Raw genomic sequence first — 24,580 nt, 5'->3', positions numbered from 1 at the left:
GGTAGTGACCTGTCAATTACAAGGTAGCCACGCCCTTAAGAATCCCCTTATGGTCTGTTTGACTTTAAATGAACCATTCATTATTATTATCAATTACCACATATCCTGTTCAGGGTCTCAGGGGGGCTGGAGTCGATTCCAGCTGACGCTGGGTGAAGGCAGGGTTCACCCTCGACAGGTCAGCCAATCACAGGGCCAATACGTAGAGACAAACAACCACTATGGTCGCGTTCACACCAACAGGATATTTAGAGTCATTCAACTTTGGACTGTGGGAGGAAGCTGGACAACCCAGAGAGTTTTGTTTCAAACTATCTTAAACTGAAAAATTGAATTGAGAATGTAGTTTAGTCAGAAACAATGAAACAATCTGTATTATGACAGACAGTGAGACCACACCGACACACACATCTGTATTCAGACTCCTGCTGTTAAATAAGGTAGAGATGGATGAGGTGTATTTCTCTCTCTCTCTCTCTCTCTCTCTCTCTCTCTCTCTCTCTCTCTCTCTCTCTCTCTCACACACACACACACACACACACCGACCTGCAGGCCATGGTGAAGCTGCTGTAATCCTTCCCTAATAAGGTGGTAAAGACAGGGAGATTGGCTTTATTGATCAGGCCTTCAGGGAAAAGCTCTGTTTCCTCATAGACAGGTATTCAATAGTCCCAAACACACACACACACACACACACACACACACACACACACACAGAACTATAGACACATGGAGCCATACAGTAAATCCCTGTGGTACATTTGACCCGTGGGAACTCTAAATCCCAAAAGTCCTTGCTGTGTGGGTCACAGATGGGTCGACCTATAGGAGATCGAAGACCTCAAGCATGTGACTGCTGACACTAGAGACGATGGATGGGAGGACATCTTCTGTTCGGCCCCGTCCTTGCGTGGATAGAAGAGTGTGTGCAGGGTTAAAGGGACAAAAGGAAAAACAAGGAAGATGGAGAGAAGAGAAAGTGAGAGACGGAGAAAAGAAAAAGAAGAGAAAACTTATAAAATGCTGACAAATTGGAAGAGCAGATAAATGGCAAAATGAAACAATGAAAGAGGGGGAAGAAAGGAATCGATCTATTCTGATTAAGTTGCTGATGTTTCAGTTTGTTTTTTATTCTTTCTTCGAGCACACACACACACACACACACACACACACACACACACACACACACACACACACACACTCTAACATCACTATGACACTTGCAGGATCCATCAGAGGTTAAAGTGACTTCAGGTTTGTGAAATCATTTATTGTTAACAGGGTTTTATGTGGACAGACAACAGAATCTGGCAACATGACTGAGACTATTGTTAGTCAAACACAAACAATGTCACTGTAAAGATGATTAGGATACTTTTCCCTGGTGGACACATGCATTAAACACATCCATGTTACTGTGCAACATCCAGATTTAGTGATCTAGTATTCGATATTGAGAAAGACTAATAACGGTGGGGGATGGACGGGTCCACAATATAGGACTTTCAACCACCAGACCGCAACACTGCGTGTCCCAAAGTATCAATGTGAAGCTATCAATGGATTTGTTGTCCAAACCTGAACTAGTTCTCCAAAGTCTCAACATCATCAGCGGATTTATATTCATTTAAGTATTTTTCATTCATCATTCAGTCAAAACTAAATTTGGCCTTTTCAGAAAAGTTTCTGTAAAAGTTGAAGTTCAGTGATATTTGTCTTTAATGAAGTCGACCCGGCTGGCTGATGATGCTCAGTGTAGCGTGTGTGTGTGTGTGTGTGTGTGTGTGTGTGATGACTGTAATTATGGGATCTTTCCTTGCGTCTCTGGAGTCCAGTGATAATTGCCATTGCATAATAGTGTGTGTATGTGTGTGTGTGTGTTTGTTTGCTTTACCTAACAGATTCAGCTATTAGTCTGTGTGTTTGTGTTTACTCAGTGATAGATGACTCACAAGTGAACGTGAAAAATGGTAATAAAGTTTAATATTGTTCCTTGAAACAGATTTATGACACAGTGAATTAAACATCCGTTTCTCAATGGGACATTGATTTACACACACACAAACACACACACACACACACACACACACACACACACACACACACACACACACACAAACACACACACAAACACACACTTAAATGCATGCGTGCCTGGACACAAAAAGTGGCCTGCACATTAGCAGACAGAAGCTCACACATGCAGAGATGCACAAAACACGGACGGACACACACACACACACACACACACACACACACACACTGTGCAGAGAGAGCACACACACACAGCTATTTGGTTTCCATATATCACTGGCTTTACGATTGCTCTCCACTATTCCCTGATCTCCTCCCTGTAGCAATGAACCTGTGGGTAATTGGCTTTTTAATGACTTCTGCATTTCCACACATTTCCCATCTTGGTTATTTGCCTTCTCAAGCCTCATTTGAGAAGTCACACTGAGCGCCAGGGAGAGACGGGGGAGGGGGGGTGGACAGGTGAGAAAGTAGACGAAACTTAAGAAGAAAGAAAAGGTAGGAAAGACGTATAAAAGAGACACTTGAACTTGGTTTCAAACTACGAATGCAAATGACATAACGGATTATAATGGAAAAGTGGAAAAAACTCTTCCTCGCATCTGAAGGTGTTTTGAAATGATTCAATAAACAGCAAAGTAAATGTATTTGTAAGGATATTGACTCGGAATGATCAGCCTGATGAGGCAGTTTCACTCCAAAACTACCGACAGAGACGTGAGGACGATATCTGTCCACCATGGCTTCAGAAAGTGCATCACCGATATTCTTCTCATACATTCATTTAGTAAATTATGGTGCATTTAGAGTCAAATAGACCATAAACCTGGGGACGCTTTATGGCAGGGCTATATTGTGATTGACAGGTCACTACTACGGCCTGTAAATGTTGTTGGATAAAAGCTACAAAGTCTTGTGTTCATCATAAATTGGTCAGGATATAGCCAATAATTGAATGTAATAAATACATAATTGAATTAATGTTAAGTTAAAATAGAAATATTATGTTAATGAGGTATACATTTCAGAAGGAACGATAGATTAAAAGTGTAATAGTTGCTGTACTTCATGTTTCCGAGGCGGAAGTTAAAGTGCAGACTCAAGAATCTTTAGACTCTCTTTCATGACAAACATCCAACAAGGTATTTTATAGGTTTATTTGTTATGCTTCGTACTGTACAGTTCCTAATGGATTTTGTTATATGTGTTTAATGTAGTTCTCACGCCGTGATTAAGGCGTGCGCATGGCTGAATCTCACGGTCTGGCACAGAAGCTGATTGTATTAAAGAAGCCTGAAAATGAACGCCCGTTTCAGGATTGACCTGTCTGTTGGCTATTCAAATGACTTTAACACTTAGCTGTAAAGTTGTCCTTGAAGTGTGAAGCTAACTTTGCTCACAGCTTCACACCAGTAAGGTTGCTGACCGGCTGCTTGTGTCCATCAGATCCACCTGTCGCTCCTCCAGAGTCCAAATAGGGTCACTTCCTTCACTGGTTGCAAAGATCCAACATGGCGATGGCCAAAAGGCTTCAAAACCACCATCAATGAACCAATGCTGACGTCACCATGACTACATCCACTTGCTATACACCGTCTATGGTGACAAGTGACATTATTAACTTTATTTGTTCCTATAATTGTTGAAACAGTTCATCGTTTATCTGAAAACTTCTCATGCAAATTCTGCTTTCATTATTTATGTCCAACACAAGTCCTTTGCACGAAGCCCTTTTGACATCCGTGAAGACTTTTTGACTTACACGGAGATTTGTCTTCACCAGAGCTCCATGATGAGTTTGTGTGCGTTTAGCTCACTGACCCGCAGCCAAACATCTTTGTGTTTCCGTGTCTCCGTGCATCAGGGGTTTCACATCTGCATGCATTTAGGAGGCTGTGCAAACTGTAAGCGCCTGCAAGCCAGTGTGCATGTTGGTTTCTAAGTATGTGAGCAGAATACAAAGAGGTGTGTTAGAAAATTCAGTTTCAGACAAATGGAGGAAGAGAGACAAAACAATAGAGAGAGAGGGAGCGAGAGAGAGGGAGAGAGAGAGATTCCCGACACTCCCGAGGAGTGCTTTGAAGTAGGTTCACTGCAGGTGTCAGCCAGTCGACAGGCGGACCTTTAAACTAAAACTTTCATTCCCTCCTGCTCCACTCCCTTACATGGAAACACTCTGAGGCTGTGCTGGTGTATTTTTTAAACATTATGAACCATAATTATCACTAATGGCTTCCAATTCAAGGTTAAAGAAGTGTTGAGAACTGGGAGAACCAGAAGTCTGGTTAATTACCACAGGCCAATAACTCACTAGCATGAAATATTGATATTAAATAGTTCATTGTCATCATCAAATTGCTATAATTGCAGTAAAGGCTGATTGTGTTTACAGCGGAGCTCAGCGTGGCTTCACATACTGAACTAGTAAAGAAGAAAAAAGAAGTATAGGCCAAAGTCGTGAACCAGGAAGAGACGTTTCTCATATCATGAATGTCCTTAGCTTGGCTAGCTAGCTTGCAAATGACACAATGTGAATTAGGAAATAGGCCTACGTGAAATTCACAAGTTAGAATATTTGAACTTTTGTGATGTTATGTCGTGAAAGCCTATCAGGGTTGAGATTATATTCCTGTCATCCAACAATCAGAAATTGTGTCTGTGGTCCCGCAGAGCTCTACGATAGTAGCTCATACTAGTCCAGAGACCAGACCAGACCATGTGGAGAAACCAGAGACTGTTTATGGTCCAAACAACAAATACACGGCTGTGTTTATGTTTAGATGATCTTATTTGGAGTGTTGATGGAGCAGCTACAATATTAGCATAGCCTAGCACCCATCAACCAGACTCCATTCAGAAAACAAGCATTTTAAAAGTGGTTTGCTTTTCGTCTTAAAGACAGATCTAACAAGGCATGACTTTAGACTGTTTACTGATCACCATCATTATGTTATCATTATATATTATATGCATAATTTTATATGTTTATTACAATTAAATTATGGCTAAATAGTTTATTTTGGGTTTATCCAGCTGTAGTAAACCAGCAGAAGTATGACTTGTTAGATAGAGTGAATCCACCGATCACCTCCGGATGATGTTAGGAAGTCAGACAGGATGGTGTCAATACACAAAAATGATCTCACGGTCAAAACATTTTTGCTTTGCGTTTGGTGTGAGCACGGCACGACACTCACTTCATTGATGGATCCAATTGTTTGCCTTGTTGAACATGAAGAGAGGGAGATACAAGATTTCTCTCTGTAACGCTGCATGACACATGTACCTATCTTCCTATTTTCCTCTCCATTCACCTCAAGGAGAATATCACTCAGGGAATATTATAGTTATTTTTATAACTCGCCATCAGTGCTGCTTTGAAGAGACACACAACGTGATCGGTCTCACACAGGATGTAACAGGGAGCCCACAGCCGGCTGTATAATCTGACCGGCGACACATCAGGAGCTCAGATTGGATGGTGAATGAAACAGAGGCTGTCAGCCATGTGTTTGTGCTTCTTTTCTTCCAGGTTGTCTGTCTTTTTCAGCCATTATTGCCTTTCTCTCAGTGTTTGTCCCATTCGTTCTTCCTCCCTCTCTCTCTCTCTCTCCTTCTCTCTCTCTCTCTGTCTCCCCCTTCACACACACACTCATATAACCAGAGAGAGTTATCACTGGCCTACAGGGACCCATTACTTCTGTGATCCAAGGCTTTTATATGGTGGCTCCGTCTTAAAAATGGCCATTTATTGCTCCCCTTGATAAATCATGTGTGTGTGTGTGTGTGTGTGTGTGTGTGTGTGTGTGTGCGTGCGTGCGTGTGTGTGTGCGTGCGTGCTATTCATTCAATCTGCTGTTCTTCTGCTTCAATCCCTTTGGACACACAAGAGCCTCCACATTGTGTTTGTGTATTGGAGAGAAATCAAAGAGTCTCAAATAAGAAGAATAAATGAAACAGAAAAGTGGATCAGATGATGATAATTAATCTTATAAGGGCTTCTGTCTGGTCCACTAGATATTAATAATAATACTGGTTTGTCTATTAATATGTGTTAATTATAAAGTCCACTTCAAAAGCAGTGAAAGGTACGGATACGATGAGGCAGTGTGATATCATAATCATAAAGGAGTTTGATGCCAAATAATTATGTTTGTTTATACAGCAATTTGACTTGGTGATTAGTACATGACAATATATGTGGCACAATCATTTAAATATAATACAAATATGAATAGCAATAGAATATATAAAACAACATATATTCAATATATAATGTATCCTTTTTTTAACTGTTCTTGTCTCGGGTTCTGTGTTTATGCATTTGGATTCAGCAAACTTGACGCCTGACAATTTTGTTTGATTTAAACATCTCGTCGCTGCGAGGCGTGATGTTAGTGCCGATAGTCACGTGACTCGTTTGTCACTTGCTAGTCATGTGACTTGTTACATTTCAAGCTTCTATTGAAGTTTTGTTGAGTTGCCTCTGTGGGCGAGCAGAAAAGCAAAAGTTTTTCACCACAGTGAAAATCTTTTTGAAAGGTAAAATGCTGATGAATATGGATTGGAGAAGCATATTTAGTTTTATAAAACCAATGTTTGAGATGGAGACAGTTGAGAAGGTGGACTATTCCATGCAAAAGGTTTTAATAATTTGAATGTCAATGTGATAAATGTGTCCCACACAAGACTAAAAGTAAAGTTGAGATTTTTTCACTTAACCCGCTAGACCAGGGGTCTTCAACGTTTTCCAGGCCAAGGACCCCCAAACTGATGGAGAGATGGAGCGGGGACCCCCTACTTATATATATATTGTATAAAATTGTGTTTTATATTAAACCGGTCCTATAGTGCCTTGTAGAAATGTACCTTGTTGTTGTGCATTCAATACTAAGATATTCAAATAATGTGTGTGTCACATACGGCCTCGTGAGTGGCACAGCAGCATAGATCGTTTATTTACATCAAGATGATTGACTCTGTTGCCGTTTATGATCACTACTATCAGGAAATCGCCCATAAATATATTTTATATAATAGTTAGAGCCTTGATTCTTTTCCCCCATAATCCCCAAGACCTTAAAAACAGCTGTATAACATTTAAAAAGAACTTCATATAATTTTCTGTGTGTTTAAAAAAATTGTGGAGGTGAATATAAAAAAATGTCTAATCAACCAAAATTTTCGCGACCCCACTGCAGTACCTCCGCGGACCCCCTAGGGGTCGCGGACCCCCTGTTGAAGACCTCTGCGCTAGACACATGATTCGTTGGTCAAGTTACGTCAAACTATTTTCCTAAACCTATCTTAGTGGTTTTATTGCCTAAAACCAACTTCCTGTGAAGTTTATTTTGAAAGGACACTATGCGTGTAACTAGCATATATTGATACGCTGTCAAGAGATAAAGTACGGAACGTAGAGCGTCATGGTTTGAAGACGGAGCTGTGTGGTTTCGCTGCTTTGAGGAGAACATGTTTCCAGAAGGTTCTGTGGACTGGAGGTGAGCCATGAAACCCTGTGAGCGACTCAACAAACGTGTCCGACAGAAGCAGCGTGGACAGCAGATGGACAGTGAAGTGGTTTCTATTGACTATGTTGCTCCCTGTTTACTTTCCCTCCACTGATGTGAGTGTAGCTTCATGCTTACTGAGTCTACATAGTGAAGTCGGTCTGGAGGAAGAACACATTGTTAGATCGTCTCCAGAGAGAAAGCGGGAGGAGAACGAGCCAATCCAGTCGACTGTGAAGACAAACTGGGACCAGAAACAGCCAATTAGATCAACACTGAGACGAGACCGTGCAAAGGAAGATCCACTAGGAAACTCTGACGAGGAAGTGAGGATTCGATGGAACCACATTAACCTGCATTCAGATCCACACATCCATTCGTCCGGCTCAACACATCCTCAACGTTAAAGTATGAAACATTGTCCTAGCCCAACCCCAAGCCCAAGTGCAGCTATCATATTTAATATTGTTACTTTACGGAATATGTATGAGTAGGATAGTGTTCTGTTTATTGCAGGCCTAATATACAGTTACAGAGATCTGCACTACTTAATGGCCAGATTTTCCTTTGTTTCTTTTTACCAAAGTTTACATTTGTGTGTCTTAAATTTGCACTTGAATTTTATTTTCAATATTTATTTTTATATATTTTTATTTCTATGCATATCATATGGCAGGCTGCAATCTATTGAGTTCAAATAAATACCAAATGTTCTAAAATACTGTATATAGTGTTTTTATTCTTCAATCAGTTCATATATAAACATATTTGACGTTAAAGATGTTATAGAACGTAATAGTGTTATAGAACATAAAAAATAACATCAGTTACTACGCTGAGTAACTAATTACTTTTACAATGTGCTAACTGAGTTACTACCTCAATTACTTTTTAGGAAAAGTAATTTGTAACTGTAACTAATTGCTTTTTTAAAGTAAGATGACCAACACTGTATTTCCTAGTGAAACAGGGTATCAGATTGGTTGATGATTGGTTTAGCTCACCACCTTTGGCTCTGATTGGTTGATGGATGGATGTCATATTACTGGTTGATACGAGGTGATATAAGCATGAGTTATATTTTGTTTTCCAGGAAGGAGAAATTGGATCTTGATATGAAATAATAGATTTTTTACATCCTTTTCTCCCTCTTTCATCCTCCGTCTGTTGGATTTCCAACATGGCCTTGATGTAAACTTGACATCCTTTTTCATTACTTTACATCACTATTGACTGTGATGATCTGATGCAGATACCTTATAGGTTGGAATCACACAGCTGAAGCAAACAAATATGTGAAATTGAAAAAGGTATAATTGATGGAATTCAAGAAAATTATTTTTGTGGAAGCCAGTCTCCCTCAGTGTTTAAGATAAGGTGATCCTTATCCCATGGCGAGGACATTTATAGTATTACAGCAGCTAATAGGCTAGTGCACCAACAAGAGGCATAACAGGACAAACATAAATGCGGAGGTAACCATACAGTTATAATAAATAACTAAGCAGTAAGAAACTAAATACAAAATAAATAATCATAGATGGACTCTAGATAGTCTTCAACAGGGGGTCCCAATTTTTGGTCCAAAAATGTAAATGTAAAACAGATTACATTTACATTTACATTTACATTTAGGTCATTTAGCAGACGCTTTTGTCCAAAGCGACTTACAATAAGTACATTTGTCAAAAGAAGGAAACAAGGAAACCACAACGAATCATTGCCGATAAAGTAAGAGCTAAAAGTAAAACAAGTGTTAGGTCCTCATCTGAGTAAACTAGTAGTTCAAGAGCAACAGTGCTACGATCAGAGTGTTCAGTGTCAGAGTTTTTTTTTTAATTTTTTTTTTTTTTTGGGGGGGGGGGGGTCATGCTAGTCAAGGTGAAGTCTGAACAGGTGAGTCTTGAGCCTTTTTCGGAAAATGGCAAATGACTCAGCTGTCCTGACATTAGTCGGGAGTTCGTTCCACCACTGAGGCGCCAGATTAACATGAATATGACCTATATGCAGCTATAAATCTTCCTATTTGTTAAGTGTTATGTTGTGATAATGTGATGTGAATATGCCATAGACTATGTTCTGTAAATATAGGAATCTGTCAACAATTATTATTTGAATTTCTTAGCATTGTATACATACATCAATAAAAGGTATAGGCTGCAATACACATTATTATTGGTCCGGTTTAATAAGCCAAGGGGTCCTTAGCCTGAAAAACTTTGAAGACCTCTAGCATTGAATATTAAGATAGGACAGAATTTGTATTATTTCCCTGACGTACCTGTTCTTCCTGTATAGCAATTATCAGTTCTGTCAACTATCTGACATCCTTGCCTTCGCCTCCTGCTGGGCCGTCGCTGACGGCTCTATCTGCTCCAGTCGGAGCTACAAAGGGATTTCAGCAGTCAGTAATCCGTCTATCTTCATCTCACACTCCCTGAGGATGAAAAACGCTGCTAGAGCTGCTTCAATCTGAGAGAGACTGACAGCTGAACGCAGCTCTCAGAGCAGCCCGCAATCAAATCACCTCAATTATCCCAAAAGGAAATTGCTGTTTCAAATTAAAGAGGACTCTTCTTTTATCTATTTTATTTATTCATGTTTTTTACTTGGTCTTGTTCAGTCAGGAAAGTTTGCAGAAGAATGACAAATTAGATTTTACTCAACTGTTACATTACTGTGTTAAAATAGTTTGAGAACACGTTTGACAACTAAACTGCAGTTAACAGTCAGAATGTCCTACTAAATTGTAAAAAGTAAACCAAGTTTCTTGTCCATAACATTAATATTTTAGACATATACTTATGCCACATGGCTTCATCTCTATCACCATGATGTTGTTGCTTACAGACGATGAGAGACGTCCATCCATCCATCGTCTACCAATTATCCTGTATTCAGGGTCGCGGGTGGCTGGAGCCGATCCCAGCTGTCATTGGGCGAAGGCAGGGTACACACTAGACAGGTAACCAGTCTATCACAGGGCTGACATGTAGAGACAGACAGGTAACCAGTCTATCACAGGGCTGACATGTAGAGACAGACAGGTAACCAGTCTATCACAGGGAGACATGTAGAGACAGACAGGTAACCAGTCTATCACAGGTCTGACATGTAGAGACAGACAGGTAACCAGTCTATCACAGGGAGACATGTAGAGACAGACAGGTAACCAGTCTATCACAGGGCTGACATGTAGAGACAGACAGGTAACCAGTCTATCACAGGGAGACATGTAGAGACAAACAGGTAACCAGTGTTGTGGAAAAATGAATCTGCCCAATAAAGATCAACAACCAGGATCAGCTTTTTCTCCGAGGTTTATTCCACTAAGTATTCTCATCTGCAGAAGAAAGTACTGTTCACCCCTGTCTTCTGATGCAAAGGTTCAGAATCAGCAGGAACGACCCTGAGTCTAACAACAATCTCCCTTTTAAGGAGGAGGAACCATGGACAAAGGACGGATCATGTGCTATCTTACAAAGACAAGATGTACAGGCAAGGTCAAGATTTACAGAACACAGGCGTCATAGTCCTGAAATTATCTTATGTCAATGTGGCACTCATTTTCATATCATCTACAAACAGGCATTCGTTTTCGTCATAGCATAACAGTCAGATGAGGAGATGCGGATCGACGTCTGGCCTGACAAATATTCTGATTATAAATTACAAACATCCAAAATTCCCATTACACCAGTCTATCACAGGGAGACATCTAGAGACAGACAGGTAACCAGTCTATCACAGGGAGACATGTAGAGACAGACAGGTAACCAGTCTATCACAGGGCTGACATGTAGAGACAGACAGGTAACCAGTCTATCACAGGGCTGACATGTAGAGACAGACAGGTAACCAGTCTATCACAGGGCTGACATGTACATGTAGAGACAGACGGGTAACCAGTCTATCACAGGGCTGACATGTAGAGACAGAGGGCCCTAGTTTCGTAGACCAGGTGCAGTCGGCGCGCAGCGCACCTGCTACATGCCAACGGGGTGTGTCCGCCTGGACTTTGCAAGTTTCGTGCACCGCGCAGGCTAGCGCAGGCACACCTCCCGTCACTCCCATCCGCGCAAGTGGGAAAGAGGGAGGAGAAGAAGGCGTGAGTGGGAGACGAGGAGGAGACGAGGCGTGGACTGGGATTAATACAGCCGATTCAGATCTTCACCAATCAAATGAGCTCCTCTCCTCACCTTTAATGCGTTAGGGGAGGTTCACTGCAAGTTTAATCACGTGTTGATTCAATTAGTTGCATTAAATAGTGTTTGTTGTGATTATTTATTGCATTTAAATGTGCCTGGAACTGTGGAAACCTGCCTGTGAGGTCTTGGTGACGTGGGCGCACTGCGCGCCATCAGTCAAACTTCCACTCCGCCAGCTGTAATCGCCTTACGCCAAGAGTAGACTAGGTTGGAGCTGGCGGGCTCTCGGCGAGGCTTTTTGGCACGAAACTTCCGCTACGCCAAGCTGAATCTGTGACGCCTCCCGCTGCTGCGCCACCACACCCATCTTGGCGCAGGCAATCCACCAAACTGCCAAACTGACCGGGCGCAAGGCTGCGCTGGTCGAAAGTTGCATTACATCGGCTCCACCACCCTGCGCTGCGCCACGAAACTAGGGCCCAGACAGGTAACCAGTCTATCACAGGGCTGACATGTAGAGACAGACAGGTAACCAGTCTATCACAGGGCTGACATGTAGAGACAGACAAGTCAATCCTGCATGTCTTTGGACTGTGGGAGGAAGCCGGAAAGAACCCACGCTGACATGGGGAGAACATGCAAAATCCACACAGAAGTAACCCGAGCCCAAACCGGGAAACAAACCCTCTCACTGTGAGGCGACAGTGCTACCCACTACACCACCATGCAGCCCCACAATGAGAGACAATGCTTATTTTATGTTACTCTCATTACACATTCTTTGCTCCAGGCTATTGCTTCCATAATAAAGCATTTAAATATTCTGCCTGTCATTAATCGGACCACTTGGCATGCAGACTAATGCAGGGTTTAAGTTTGCAGTGTGTATTATCCAACTGCACAAAACACAGGATGTAGAATATAAGACAACAAAGTGGTGGGATTACTTTTCCTTCACAGTGATTCGTTTAAGACATGACCTCTGGCTGGTAACAAGCAGCCATATTTTCATAAAACATATTCAAAGAAGTATTAACCTTTTCTTAAACAGGCCTCATCCATTTCTTAGTGTAGTTTAATCATTTAGGTCGAATCACATTATTCTGCCGTTAAACACAGTGGGCACAATAGTTCCTGAAATAGTTGCAAAATAAAAACATTGGGTTGATAAAACTAAACTAATGTTAGGTTTAGAGAAAATCAACATTAGGTACCGGTATATGCAACAAAACCAACATTAGGTTTAGACAACAAAACCAACGTTAGGTTTAGACAACAAAACCAACGTTAGGTTTAGACAACAAAACCAACATTAGGTTTAGACAACAAAACCAACATTAGGTTTAGACAACAAAACCAACGTTAGGTTTAGACAACAAAACCAACGTTAGGTTTAGACAACAAAACCAACATTAGGTTTGGACAACAAAACCAAGGTTAGGTTGAGACCACAAAACCAAGCTTAGGTTGAGACCACAAAACCAACATTAGGTTAAGACAACAAAATAAACGTTGTGAAAAATAAAGTTGGACAAAATGGACAATTTGTGTCCCTCTAAATGAAACCAATTGATTGCAACATCATTGTCTGTGTCTCTTTCTCTCCCTTTCTTCCTTCCACTCAAACCAATTTCAGCTTTCTCTGAATTTACACTTAAATAACTTATTTAACGTTATTTACGCAGCGTCTGTCTGTCACTCTGTCAACGTGTTATTATGTCTCTACATCGTTTGTCATTTCGCTACCTCGCTGCTTCCCGCCCGCCCACAAATCACAAATGCAATCAAGTCGGCCACGACGAGGGCCCTCGAATCACTGCCGGCGAACAAAACAGCGGACAGGATATTTAACCTCTGTACCCATCAGCAGCCACTTGACACACACAAACACACACGATTAACGCTACACTACTGTGACACGCTGTGATTCAGAAGTCTATTACGGATGGCAGTCGTGAACAAGGCAGTGACAATGTGTGTGTGTGTGTGTGTGTGTGTCACAACTGCATGGTGAGACACTCTGATTAGTACTGATTTGTTTTCTACCTCTCAAAGGAAACACTGACGAGCGCACACACACACACACACTGCTGAAAACACACACAGATAGAGGAAAAAAATATCAAAATACAACTTGAGACGTTCAACGCAGTTCAAACATGCTTTTCTGTCAAGCTGTCAAATCTAAAAAAAAATAACATCAACGGAAACTGAGAAGCAAATTTAGGACAAAGACGCCTCAGGAGGAATGAATGTCTGGGAGAAGGAAAGTGCGAGAGAGAGAGAGAGAGAGAGAGAGAGAGAGAGAGAGAGAGAGAGAGAGAGGGAATGAAAGAATGAAAGTCATCAGGCAGGCAGAGCTGGAAGGCTTTCTGCAGCGGTTTGACTCCCGGATTGTCAGTCAGCGCAAACATCAACACTGCTGACAGGGTGCACCCACAAACACAACACACACACACACACACACACACACACACATACACCTCTAGCGATGTTAGCTGGCTAGCTTTCTTTAAAATCACCTAAAACCTAGAGGAGAGAGAAAAAAAAAGACTGTATTTCATTTGCCTGTCAAACTTTCGCAAGCCTGCAAAACGCCAAAGGAAAGAGGGGATTTGTGCAAGAAAAAAAACAGTGACAGAGAAAAAGTAAGAAGAAAAATACTCAATAAAGATCTGAAATTCATGCAGTTGCTCACAGAGTAGCTGGAACCGGCTGGGGGAGAGCAAACTGATATGTGAGGAGAGTGGAGGCGCTGACAGTGATTTGCTGATTGATCAGTGTGCTGACAGGTTCCTGATCCGCTGAGCTCGGTCTAATGGCAGGTTGGTAAATTGTGTCGCTGAATGCAATCTCTTGGTTTTATGTTTAGGGACACTGATTGTCCATTTGTTAGTTTCTCTCAGCACTGAAACAATGTCAATGTAAAGTTGATTAGGATCCTTTTTCATGAATTCATCCAAGTGACGTCCAGAGGTAGTGACGTGGTATTAAATATTTAAAAAAATAAATAAATAATGGTGGGGGGTGGGGAGCTAATCACAGGACTTAAAACTTCCAGACAACATGTCCCAAAGAGTTTTTGTGAAGGGTCTAAACCCAACGTTGGTTTTGTTGTCTAAACCTAACGTTAGTTCTGTTGTTTGTCCGAAACCTAACTACAATTTTTGTTGTCTTAACCTAACGTTGGTTTTGGCTAAACCTAATGTTGGTTTTGTCCAAACCTAACATTGGTTTTGTTGTCTAAACCTAACGTTGGTTTTGTCTAAATCTAACATTGGTTTTGTCGCCTAGACCTAACGTTGGTTTTGTTGTCTAAACCTAACGTTGGGTTTGTTGTCTAAACCTAACGTTGGTTTTGTTGTCTAAACCTAACGTTGGTTTTGTCATAACCTAACGTTGGTTTTGTTGTCTAAACCTAATGTTGGTTTTGTTGTCTAAACCTAACGGTGGTTTTGTCTAAATTTAACATTGGTTCTGTCATTTTTCCGAAACCTAACCTGATTTGTGTTGTCTAAATGTGATGTTGGTTGGTTCGTCCTGATTTATGGAAAAAGTCTTGCTGATAGATTAAATAAATTAAAATTATGTTACTTTCCAAACCTGCAGTATCACAGGACTTAAAACTTCCAGACATGTCCCAAAGAGTTTTTGTGAAGGGTCTAAACCCAACGTTGGTTTTGTTGTCTAAACCTAACGTTAGTTCTGTTGTTTGTCCGAAACCTAACTACAATTTTTGTTGTCTTAACCTAACGTTGGTTTTGGCTTAACCTAATGTTGGTTTTGTCTAAACCTAACATTGGTTTTGTCGCCTAGACCTAACGTTGGTTTTGTTGTCTAAACCTAACGTTGGTTTTGTTGTCTAAACTTAACGTTGGTTTTGTTGTCTAAACCTAACGTTGGTTCTGTCATAACCTAACGTTGGTTTTGTTGTGTAAACTTAACGTTGGTTTTGTTGTGTAAACCTAACGTTGGTTTTGTTGTCTAAACCTAACGTTGGTTTTGTTGTCTAAACCTAATGTTGGTTTTGTTGTCTAAACCTAATGGTGGTTTTGTCTAAATTTAACATTGGTTCTGTCATTTTTCCGAAACCTAACCTGATTTGTGTTGTCTAAATGTGATGTTGGTTGGTTCGTCCTGACTTATGGAAAAAGTCTTGCTGATAGATTAAATAAATTAAAATTATGTTACTTTCCAAACCTGCAGTAAGACGGCGGTGGATCAGCAGAGTTCAGCCAGTTTATCTGGACTGTTTTCTCTGAACGCCATACCATTTACATTTACATTTACATTTACATTTAGGGCATTTAGCAGACGCTTTTGTCCAAAGCGACTTACAATAAGTGCTATGTCGAAAGAAAGAAACCACAATATATTATTGCCGAAAGTAAGAGCGAAAAATTCACTCTGCAGCTCAGCTCAATCTGCTTTTGTAGCAGAACAGTAATATTTAAATTCATGAAAGGCATTTATAGATTTCCACTCTCAGGTGTTGATTAGACCTCTTTTCAAGACGATGTGGGCGTGTGCAGCCTCGCTCTCCCATTGCGGCTCACTTTTGAGCACAGCAGAGGTCAAATCCATCCATCCATCCATTTTCTACCGCTTATCCTGTATTCAGGGTCGTGGGGGGGCTGGAGCCGATCCCAGCTGTCATTGGGCGAAGGCAGGGTACACCCTGGACAGGACGCCAGTCTATTGCAGGGCCAACATGTAGAGACAAACAACCATTCACACTCACATTCACACCTACGGGCAATTTAGAGTCATCAATTAACCTATCCCCATCCTGCATGTCTTTGGACTGTGGGAGGAAGCCGGAGAACCCGGAGAGTACCCACGCTTACACGGGGAGAACATGCAAACTCCACACAGAAGGAACCCAGGCCGACCCAGGAATCGAATCCAGGACCCTCTTGCTGTGAGGCGAGAGTGCTACCCACTACACCACCGTGCAGCCCCAGAGGTCAAATCGTCCAGAAAAACTGAGGACACCTTCCCAGGTGTGCAGACCTTTTAAAAACCTTGTGTCGTGCAATGGCAGTCATTTTTTTGCACTGTGGAAAAATACATGCATCAACTTTGGAGAAAATATCAATGTGTCATTGGTTCCTGTGTCATTACCCACCAAGTGTGTAGAGAAATACTTTCTGGAATATCAGAATCAGCTTTATTTGGACAAGCATGCATGAAAATAGACGATAATTGACTTTTTTTATTTATTTGTTTTCGTCTCTTACATTGTACTTAACAGAAAAGCTAGGGCCATATGAAAAATAAGATAAAATAAGTAATAATTACATATATGTCAAATGTTCTGTGAGTTGTGAACAAAACACATGCAAATAAATAAATAGTGGATGGATTTACATGGGCTGGATGACTATGTACTGTATTTACATACATTTAGGCTAACAAGGCCTACATACTTTCATAGATCTGCTCCTGTGAATAATTCATTCATTCAATCTCTATCTGTTATGATTAATATAGTGTTTTCTTCCCTTGTAATTACTCTCCATATTAATTTGAACACCCTTCCTGTCTGCTTCCTCATATCAGCTGCTGCAACAGCTCAATTTCCCTTTAGGGATCATTGAATCTTCATCCACTCCATCTGGTTCAAACAAAGACACTTCCTGTCACTGTTCACAAATGACCACACACGTCCTTCTAAAGCACTGAGACACACAGCTGCAATGGTAGTTTCACTGGTTTCACTTTCCAGCACATGAACGATGAAACAATCACAAAGACAAATACATATCTAATGTAGAAGAAGAGGAACAGGTGAATGTAGCCAAAAGACCAGGGGTCCGTTTCACAAAGCAGGTTTAGTGAAAACCTTGAGTTAGTTAACCCTGAGATGAGGGAAACTCTGGTTTTTCGGTTTCACAAAGCCAGTTCAGCATAAATCTGAGTCAGTTACCCGGGTAACATACTCCGTGAACCTAACCTGCTCTCTAGCAGGTTTGCTTCAACAAACCCTGAGTTTCTCCCTACATGTCTCCGCCTTTTTCCGGAATCTGAACCAACTCTGAAAAAATGTGCCGTCCTTTCATCGTCAACCTAATCGATATGGAAATAAAAGTGATTCTAGCAGCTTTGCGTCAGGAGAGGATTTTGATTACCTTTCCTTTCAATCACATTAGATATTATCTAAACAATATTCTCCGACATTTTCAACATTTCATATCGCGGACATAATCCGCAACCAGATTCTTTGCGGAGCTAGCTTTTTTGCGAGCGGGAGATTTATGAAATGTTTAAGTACATTCCTGTGTTGAAATACCTGCTTATATTTACTGTTTAATATGTGAAATATGATTAAAATCATATGCCTTAAGTCAACGTATTTGCGCAATATTCTTATGCTTGATTTTCAACTGAAGCCACTTTCTTTCTGTGCCTGGGGGGATTACACCCAATGAAAATTATAATTTATTCATTGCATTACTTTGTGAACTACAGGAATTGAACTGCTGTCCCCTGCACCATAGGCAGCATTGCTAACCGTTACACCACAGTGTCGCTCTGCAAAACTGAAAATGAACACTTATTACCTTTAGATCAATCGACTGTTTCATTCAGTTATACACATTAAATCAGGCAGTAATTGTCTGCCACGCCAACTATCGCTACTTTGCTGCAGTTACGTTGCTCCGCTTTCTCAGGATATGCTCATTTTCTACATAAACACTCGGTAATATCTAATAACGCTCTCCCGGTTGCCATGGTGAATCGTAGTATCGGAGCTCCATTGATGATGGCTTTATAGAGTCGGCAGGCACGCGCGTAACTCAGAGTTTACATACTCAGAGTTGACTGAACTAATTCAAAACCGCTGTTCTGAAACCGAAAACTCAGAGTTGCCCATCTAAGAGTTGGTCAACTCAGAGTTCAGGGTTAGGTTCAGAGTTTGTTGAACCTGCTTTGTGAAACGGGCCCCAGAAGGGCACATCCACAGTGACTGAGGTGATAAAAGGAGTGAATTAAAGCAGAGCCTGGTCCCAGCTGTGCCCTGATCCCTCCGTCTTTCTGCGGCAGTGAGAACATTTCAGATGGTGGAAACATGTTAGAAATGTACAGCTCATTAACGTTGCTGTTTGGATTAGTTTTTTTGATGTTAGCATGTTAGCTATATCCTTACTCTTCAACTAGCCACAGTAAAGGGGAGCTGAGGAGCAATTCATCCAAACGTTTCAGCAAAATAAGTTATCTTTAAACTTCACTAGAATGTTTCTAGGACGACGATATATTGGCAACACATCACCACACTAAGCAGCGGCGCCGCCAGGATTCAATTTTAATGTACGCACAGAAACGGCAAATACAACAACAAATGGAAAAATACTTTTTTTAAGACAAAATCTAATGTTTTCAGTATCAGTGAAATCAGTAGTGTATATCATGGTGATAGGCCCCGGTACAAATATTTTTTTTTGTGCCCTCAGTGGACATTTATATGTGTACCGTTGCCACAGTTGGCTAGTTAGTTAGCTTGCCAGTTCTCTCATTATTTAATGCTAACTTTTACATCAATTGACAATTTAATTTATTCTTCCTTGAATTGAGCAGCATTTGCCTCCCAGGCCAACTGTCCCTCCTTTGCTGTTGCTATGTTGCTCCACTTTCTAAGGATGTCCCAACTCAGGGTTGGTCAACTCAGAGTTCAGAGTTAGGTTGAGATTTCAGGTTTAGGTTCAGAGGTCAGGTTTACGTTCAGAGTTTGTTGAACCTGCTTTCTGGGTTACACCCCTGGAGGTTGTCCCCTGAAGTCAGTGAGTGATAAGAGAACAAAAGGGTGTAGTTGTGTCTAACCCCAACAGAAAGCTGCTGCTACGTTGTTGATAACAATAACCAAATGCTGTGTTATCTGCGGCTTTGTCGTTCTGCTCCCTAGAGGTCACACATGGCTCGTTATAGCTTCAGATAAAAAATCACCATCACCAACAGGACAACAAACTCTTCAGAAATTTCCAATTGTCTGTCCAGGAAATTGCGCCGGTAACAGAAAGTAATAGTCATTGAATAAAACTCCCTCTGCCTTTGTGTCCGTCTGAGAGTTTATCTCTGTCCCCGTCTCAATTATATACACAGTTTCTGTCTCCATCGTATGTCTTTCTGGATGCCTCCTTTGTGTCTTTTCCATTTACATGGACATTGTGTCTCATGGTGTCTCTCTTTCTGTTGGACGCACAACAACACACACCGGCACATGTGACAGATGTGCTTTTCTTTGATGAGGCTGATGGCACTCAAGTACATGTTGTTATATATTAATATATATTTATCTCAGTTATCGTATCCCTGTCTCCCTCTGTGTTCTCTCCTCTCTCTCTCCCTGATCACGGTTCAGATTGTTGCTGTAATGGTGGCTGTTCAAAACGTTTTGTGGCATCTCTTGTTCTAACTCATGTTTATTGTTATTTAATTTCCTCCATGTAATTTGGACTCATGTTCTGGTGTTATTTTTAAATGTGTGCATAAAAAATATTTTTTTAGGAATACAGAAGTAATTTAAACGGTGGCATCTAAGTGAAACTCTACAAGGTGCATTACACATCACCACGGTTGTTGCTCCCTGTTTGTTTTCAAATTCATTATTGATTTTTTAATTTATTTTATTTATTTATTATTATTTATTTTTATTTATTTATTTTCAATGGCCATGCCCCATTTCTGATTTATTGATCTGGTTCTGAAAAGTGAAGCCAAGCTGAAGTGCCTCAAACTTGCAGTTTCTCTGACTAAACATCCTTTCATTGACTTACTCATTCATGTGCAATAACAATATCAATGTGTGCAATAATGTGAACTCAAGCACTGTTCATGATGTTATTTTATATTTAGTTTATTATCTATTTACTCTTACCTACCTATTTATATTTGTTTATTCATATTAGCTCCTGTCATACTGTAAATGCCCCTGCCATGGAACTAATAAAGGTTTATTTTATTTGATCTTAACTTACTGTGACAGTGACTTAAACTGCGATGAGAGTCTATGAGAAAATTACTCTATTTCTCACTTGATTTATTACCTCAGTAAACATTGTAAACATGAGTTTATAGTCTCAGTCTATAATAGAAGAAGAAAAAGGAGCAGTGGGTTGCTGTAAAGAAACTCTGGGTTCAGTGTCTTGCTAAAGGTCGACCCGCCATACTGACAAAGACACAGCCACCTGAACGTCTGTGGTGATGATGCCCATCTATAAATTCTCATTTGTGAGTATTCTATCATTGTGTGTCCATACTGATGTGAAAATAATAAGTTACAATCCAATCATGTCCAACCCTGAGATCTATGAAGTGTCAGGACTATGGACTAAATGACAGCAACATCTAAATGGAGAGATAGATGGTGCCAATACAATCTTGTCAGATCTACAAGCTTGTCATGGCAGGTTATGCTCCGTGACAACCGTATCAACCACATCAATAGTATGGAGGTGAGGCAAGAAAGAGGATTATATGATAATAACTGTCAATAATGGAATAGAAGAGATAAAAGCAAGAGGACTATTTGCCTCTGCATTAATGTCCATGTTGAACCAAACTGATGGCTTTGGAGAAACAGACAGCAAAGACGGTCTGACTACTTTTTATACTACTACTACTTTTTTTTCATTGTTTTTTATGACAGACAGCTTGTTTGTCCAGTAGAGCTGCAGGTCTTTTGCCATCAATTACATATTTGTATTGATGCAACATGGTTCTCCTACTTTAAATAGCCAAACTGGTCCAATATGCGTCCATCGGCAGTAGACTGTATAAAAGAAGTGGAGAAAATCATCTTGACGTGACCCACTGGTTTGTGGACTGCAGTTTTGAAACCTTGAGTTTAGCATTTTGGCCGCTGCCATCTTGGATTTTGGCCGTCCAGTAAGGAAGTGACCATATTTGGACTGTGAAGGTGAGACAGGTGGATCTGCCGAACACAAGCAGCTGAGCGGCACCCACGAGCAGCAACCTTACTGGATCTGGATCCATCTGGATTCTGTTGAGAAGTTAGCTTCATAATTCAAGGTTGACGTTACAGCTAAGTGTTGAAGTAATCTTTGAAGCTAACTGCATTGGTAGCATGATAGCGTGGAACCATGGTAGTTTGGAAGCATGATAGCGTGGAATCATTATAGCGTGGAATCATGGTAGCATGGAACCATGATGCTGCGGAACCATGGTAACGACAGTAGCAATGCATTGCTAGCTACCTCTCAATCACAAGGTAGCCACACCCCAAATCATACCCTGCTTCATGGTCCACTGAGATAATAAATCAAGTTAGGTAGGGTCATTTCTCATAGACTCATTATTTTCTGATTTTGTTTTTGCAACCAATGGAGTCTCCCCCTGATGGCCAGTAGAGAGAATGCAAGTTTAAGACGCAATCAGCATAATAAATATCATGAAAAGGAGACTAGGGGCTAAAAGACAAAGTAACACACATTTGTTCTTGTCCTTTCTCATCAGATCGACAGTGGTCAGGCCAGAAAGCAGTCGATAATGTGACTATGCTGAGAAGGCCTTCCAGGACGTGATGGCTATCGCCTCAGACAACCAGCGCCCACACCCATAGATGAGACGGATAACTGACGTGAGACATATACACGAAGACGGAGACCTGTTCAGTCATATCAGAGCTTCAGCACAAGGTCTGAGTGTGGTTAGAAGAGGCTGACATATCTGTCAGAGAGGATGATGGGAGGACAGAGATGATGATGTATGAGAGCAATAATTGACATGACCGAGAGATGATATATGATGAAGAGAGAGAGAGACGGGGGGGGGGGGGGGGGGGGGGTAGAGGATCATAAGGGTGTGATGTGAGAATGATATCATGATTGTTAAAGAGAAACAGACCAAGTTTCTGTACCACAATATCAATGCATCTCTTATTAAAGCAGAATATTATACATAAATGCAAAAAGTCAAGGAATATGATGTTGTGGATTCTTATTTTTGCAGATATATGATCTCCGGATATCTGTATAGAATGCTTAAAATATTACTCGCCAGAAACAGAAACAACAAAACCACCGTTAGGTTTGTCCAACATGGGTGTGGTGGTTAGAAGTCCTGTTTTGTTGCACCACTTGCCATGAGACAGGGCAGGTGTGTTACGCTATAAAATGTAATCTAAGGAACCTCCTGATTCATCTAAAACCAGCTACCAGCATCCACAGTAAAACAGTCCACGCATCTCACACTGCAAAAACAACACTTGATAGCTTTGTGTGTCTTCTTGATGCTAGTTTAGTGTACAAAGGGATCAACGATGCAGCAACTAGGACGACCATTGAGACAGCACAGATCTACTGAGTGTGTCAGATCAGACCTCTCTATCTGAGCTGAATTATATAAGAGCCCTGCAGCCTCGCTGATTTTAAATTCAAGATGAAATCGGGGCTAAAATCAGCCCAATCATGTACCATCAGGAATGAATGCAATCACATAATGTTGTTGCTGATGTGATTATGTTCTTCTTTATAATTGTGTTTTTATACCACAGAGTCAATTTTCCTGAGCAAAGGTGTTATTTTTTGTTTCCTGCTCGCAGACTGCAGATATTGATTCGTTTAAAACTATCATGAAGAGTGTGTCCCTGCCTTAACCATTGGGTTTGCTGGATTACCGAACATAAACAATACAGAGACATGAGTAGAGTCCTACCGGTGGGCAGGGCGGGGTCCATGGTGGGTTTTTCCCAGGAGTTGACTTGTTCCCAAGTAAATCCGTTGGTTCCCAGAGAAACGCTGTAGCCACAGCTGCTGTATGACTCCTCGAACGTACAGCCACCTGCAGAGAGAGACACAAAGAGTTTCACTGAGGAGGCAGTTCAGTATCTCGTACAAGGAGGACCCAATGAGGGGGCTTGAACCCAAGAAGTCCACTAAAAGCAGGAAGACGTTTGGACAGAATCAAGCAGACAGCTCTCAGAATCAAGCTCATAGGGGTAATAAATATTTCTGTTGGTCATGACAAGAGCATTGAGCAGGCAGCAAAGGAGTTGGGAGGAAAATCTGTCAGAGTCCATCTGTTGAAGGTGCAAACAAACAACTCCGTCTGCCACAAAATCACACTATCACACTACTCATACATCTAAACAACTAAACTATTCAGTCTTTAACAGTCAAAAACATATTTAATGAACAAAAAGAAACTCTACAAATCTACATATTTAGGTTTTGGCAACAAATCGTGTTACTTATGGTGTGTGTTGAAAAGTCTGCATGTCTTTGTCTGTCATTAGGATTGAAAGAGTTTGAGTAAGTAACAAAAAATACAATATACATGTCATAGTTTGGTTTAGACAACACTGTAACTAGACCTCCCAGACCTCCTCCCTACATGGACTTCCACAGACTCCTTTGAAACTTAATTGGTGATACGTCAAGAGCAAACGTAATCCACCTCCAAATAGGTTTTTGGAAATGTGATTTTTGGAGATGGGCTTGAAATAAACTGAGGACTCATCATAGCACAAAACACATCCAACAGCCACATTTTCTTTTCCCAAAAAGCGTTTTCCCATCCAGCATGCATTGTTTCCTGTGAATCTCTTGTGTGTCTGAGTTCAATAATGCAGACTCCAGCAGCACCAATTAAAACGACTACACAGAAAGGGAATTACAGATTACAAATACGGCGAATGGCTGACGGCGGCCATAAAAACAATTAAAAAGTGGAGCTTGAGCTCGTGCAAGTCTCTGTTATTCACCATATTTGTGATTAAATGCTACACCCCAGAACATGTCTTTAAAACACATCTTTAATCACTTCAATGGGCTTTGAATTCCTATGAAGACTTGAGTTTTTGGAAGCGGAGCTTTTATAAGCTGCTCTGGTGTCGTTAACAATATTATACTAATTAAGTAATCAGCATGA

The 24,580-nt window shown here is 40.9% G+C and overlaps 1 protein-coding gene across 1 annotated transcript in view; it reads right to left on the bottom strand.

The window, feature by feature from the left end:
* ptprt (protein tyrosine phosphatase receptor type T) overlaps positions 1-24,580 on the bottom strand; it is a gene marked incomplete at its 5' end in the record, with an annotated part of 328,852 nt that overhangs the window by 256,726 nt on the left and 47,546 nt on the right. Inside the window, one exon of the mRNA XM_084025273.1 lies at positions 23,366-23,491. Within this exon, the coding sequence (XP_083881399.1) occupies positions 23,366-23,491 (126 nt within the window). The remainder of the gene's footprint in view (positions 1-23,365; positions 23,492-24,580) is intronic.

The sequence above is a fragment of the Eutrigla gurnardus genome (assembly GCF_963514095.1).
Source record: "Eutrigla gurnardus genome assembly, chromosome: 2".
Taxonomy (NCBI): domain Eukaryota; kingdom Metazoa; phylum Chordata; class Actinopteri; order Perciformes; family Triglidae; genus Eutrigla; species Eutrigla gurnardus.
Note: the sequence above shows the minus strand (reverse complement) of the source record. Positions and strands in the feature narration are given on the sequence as shown.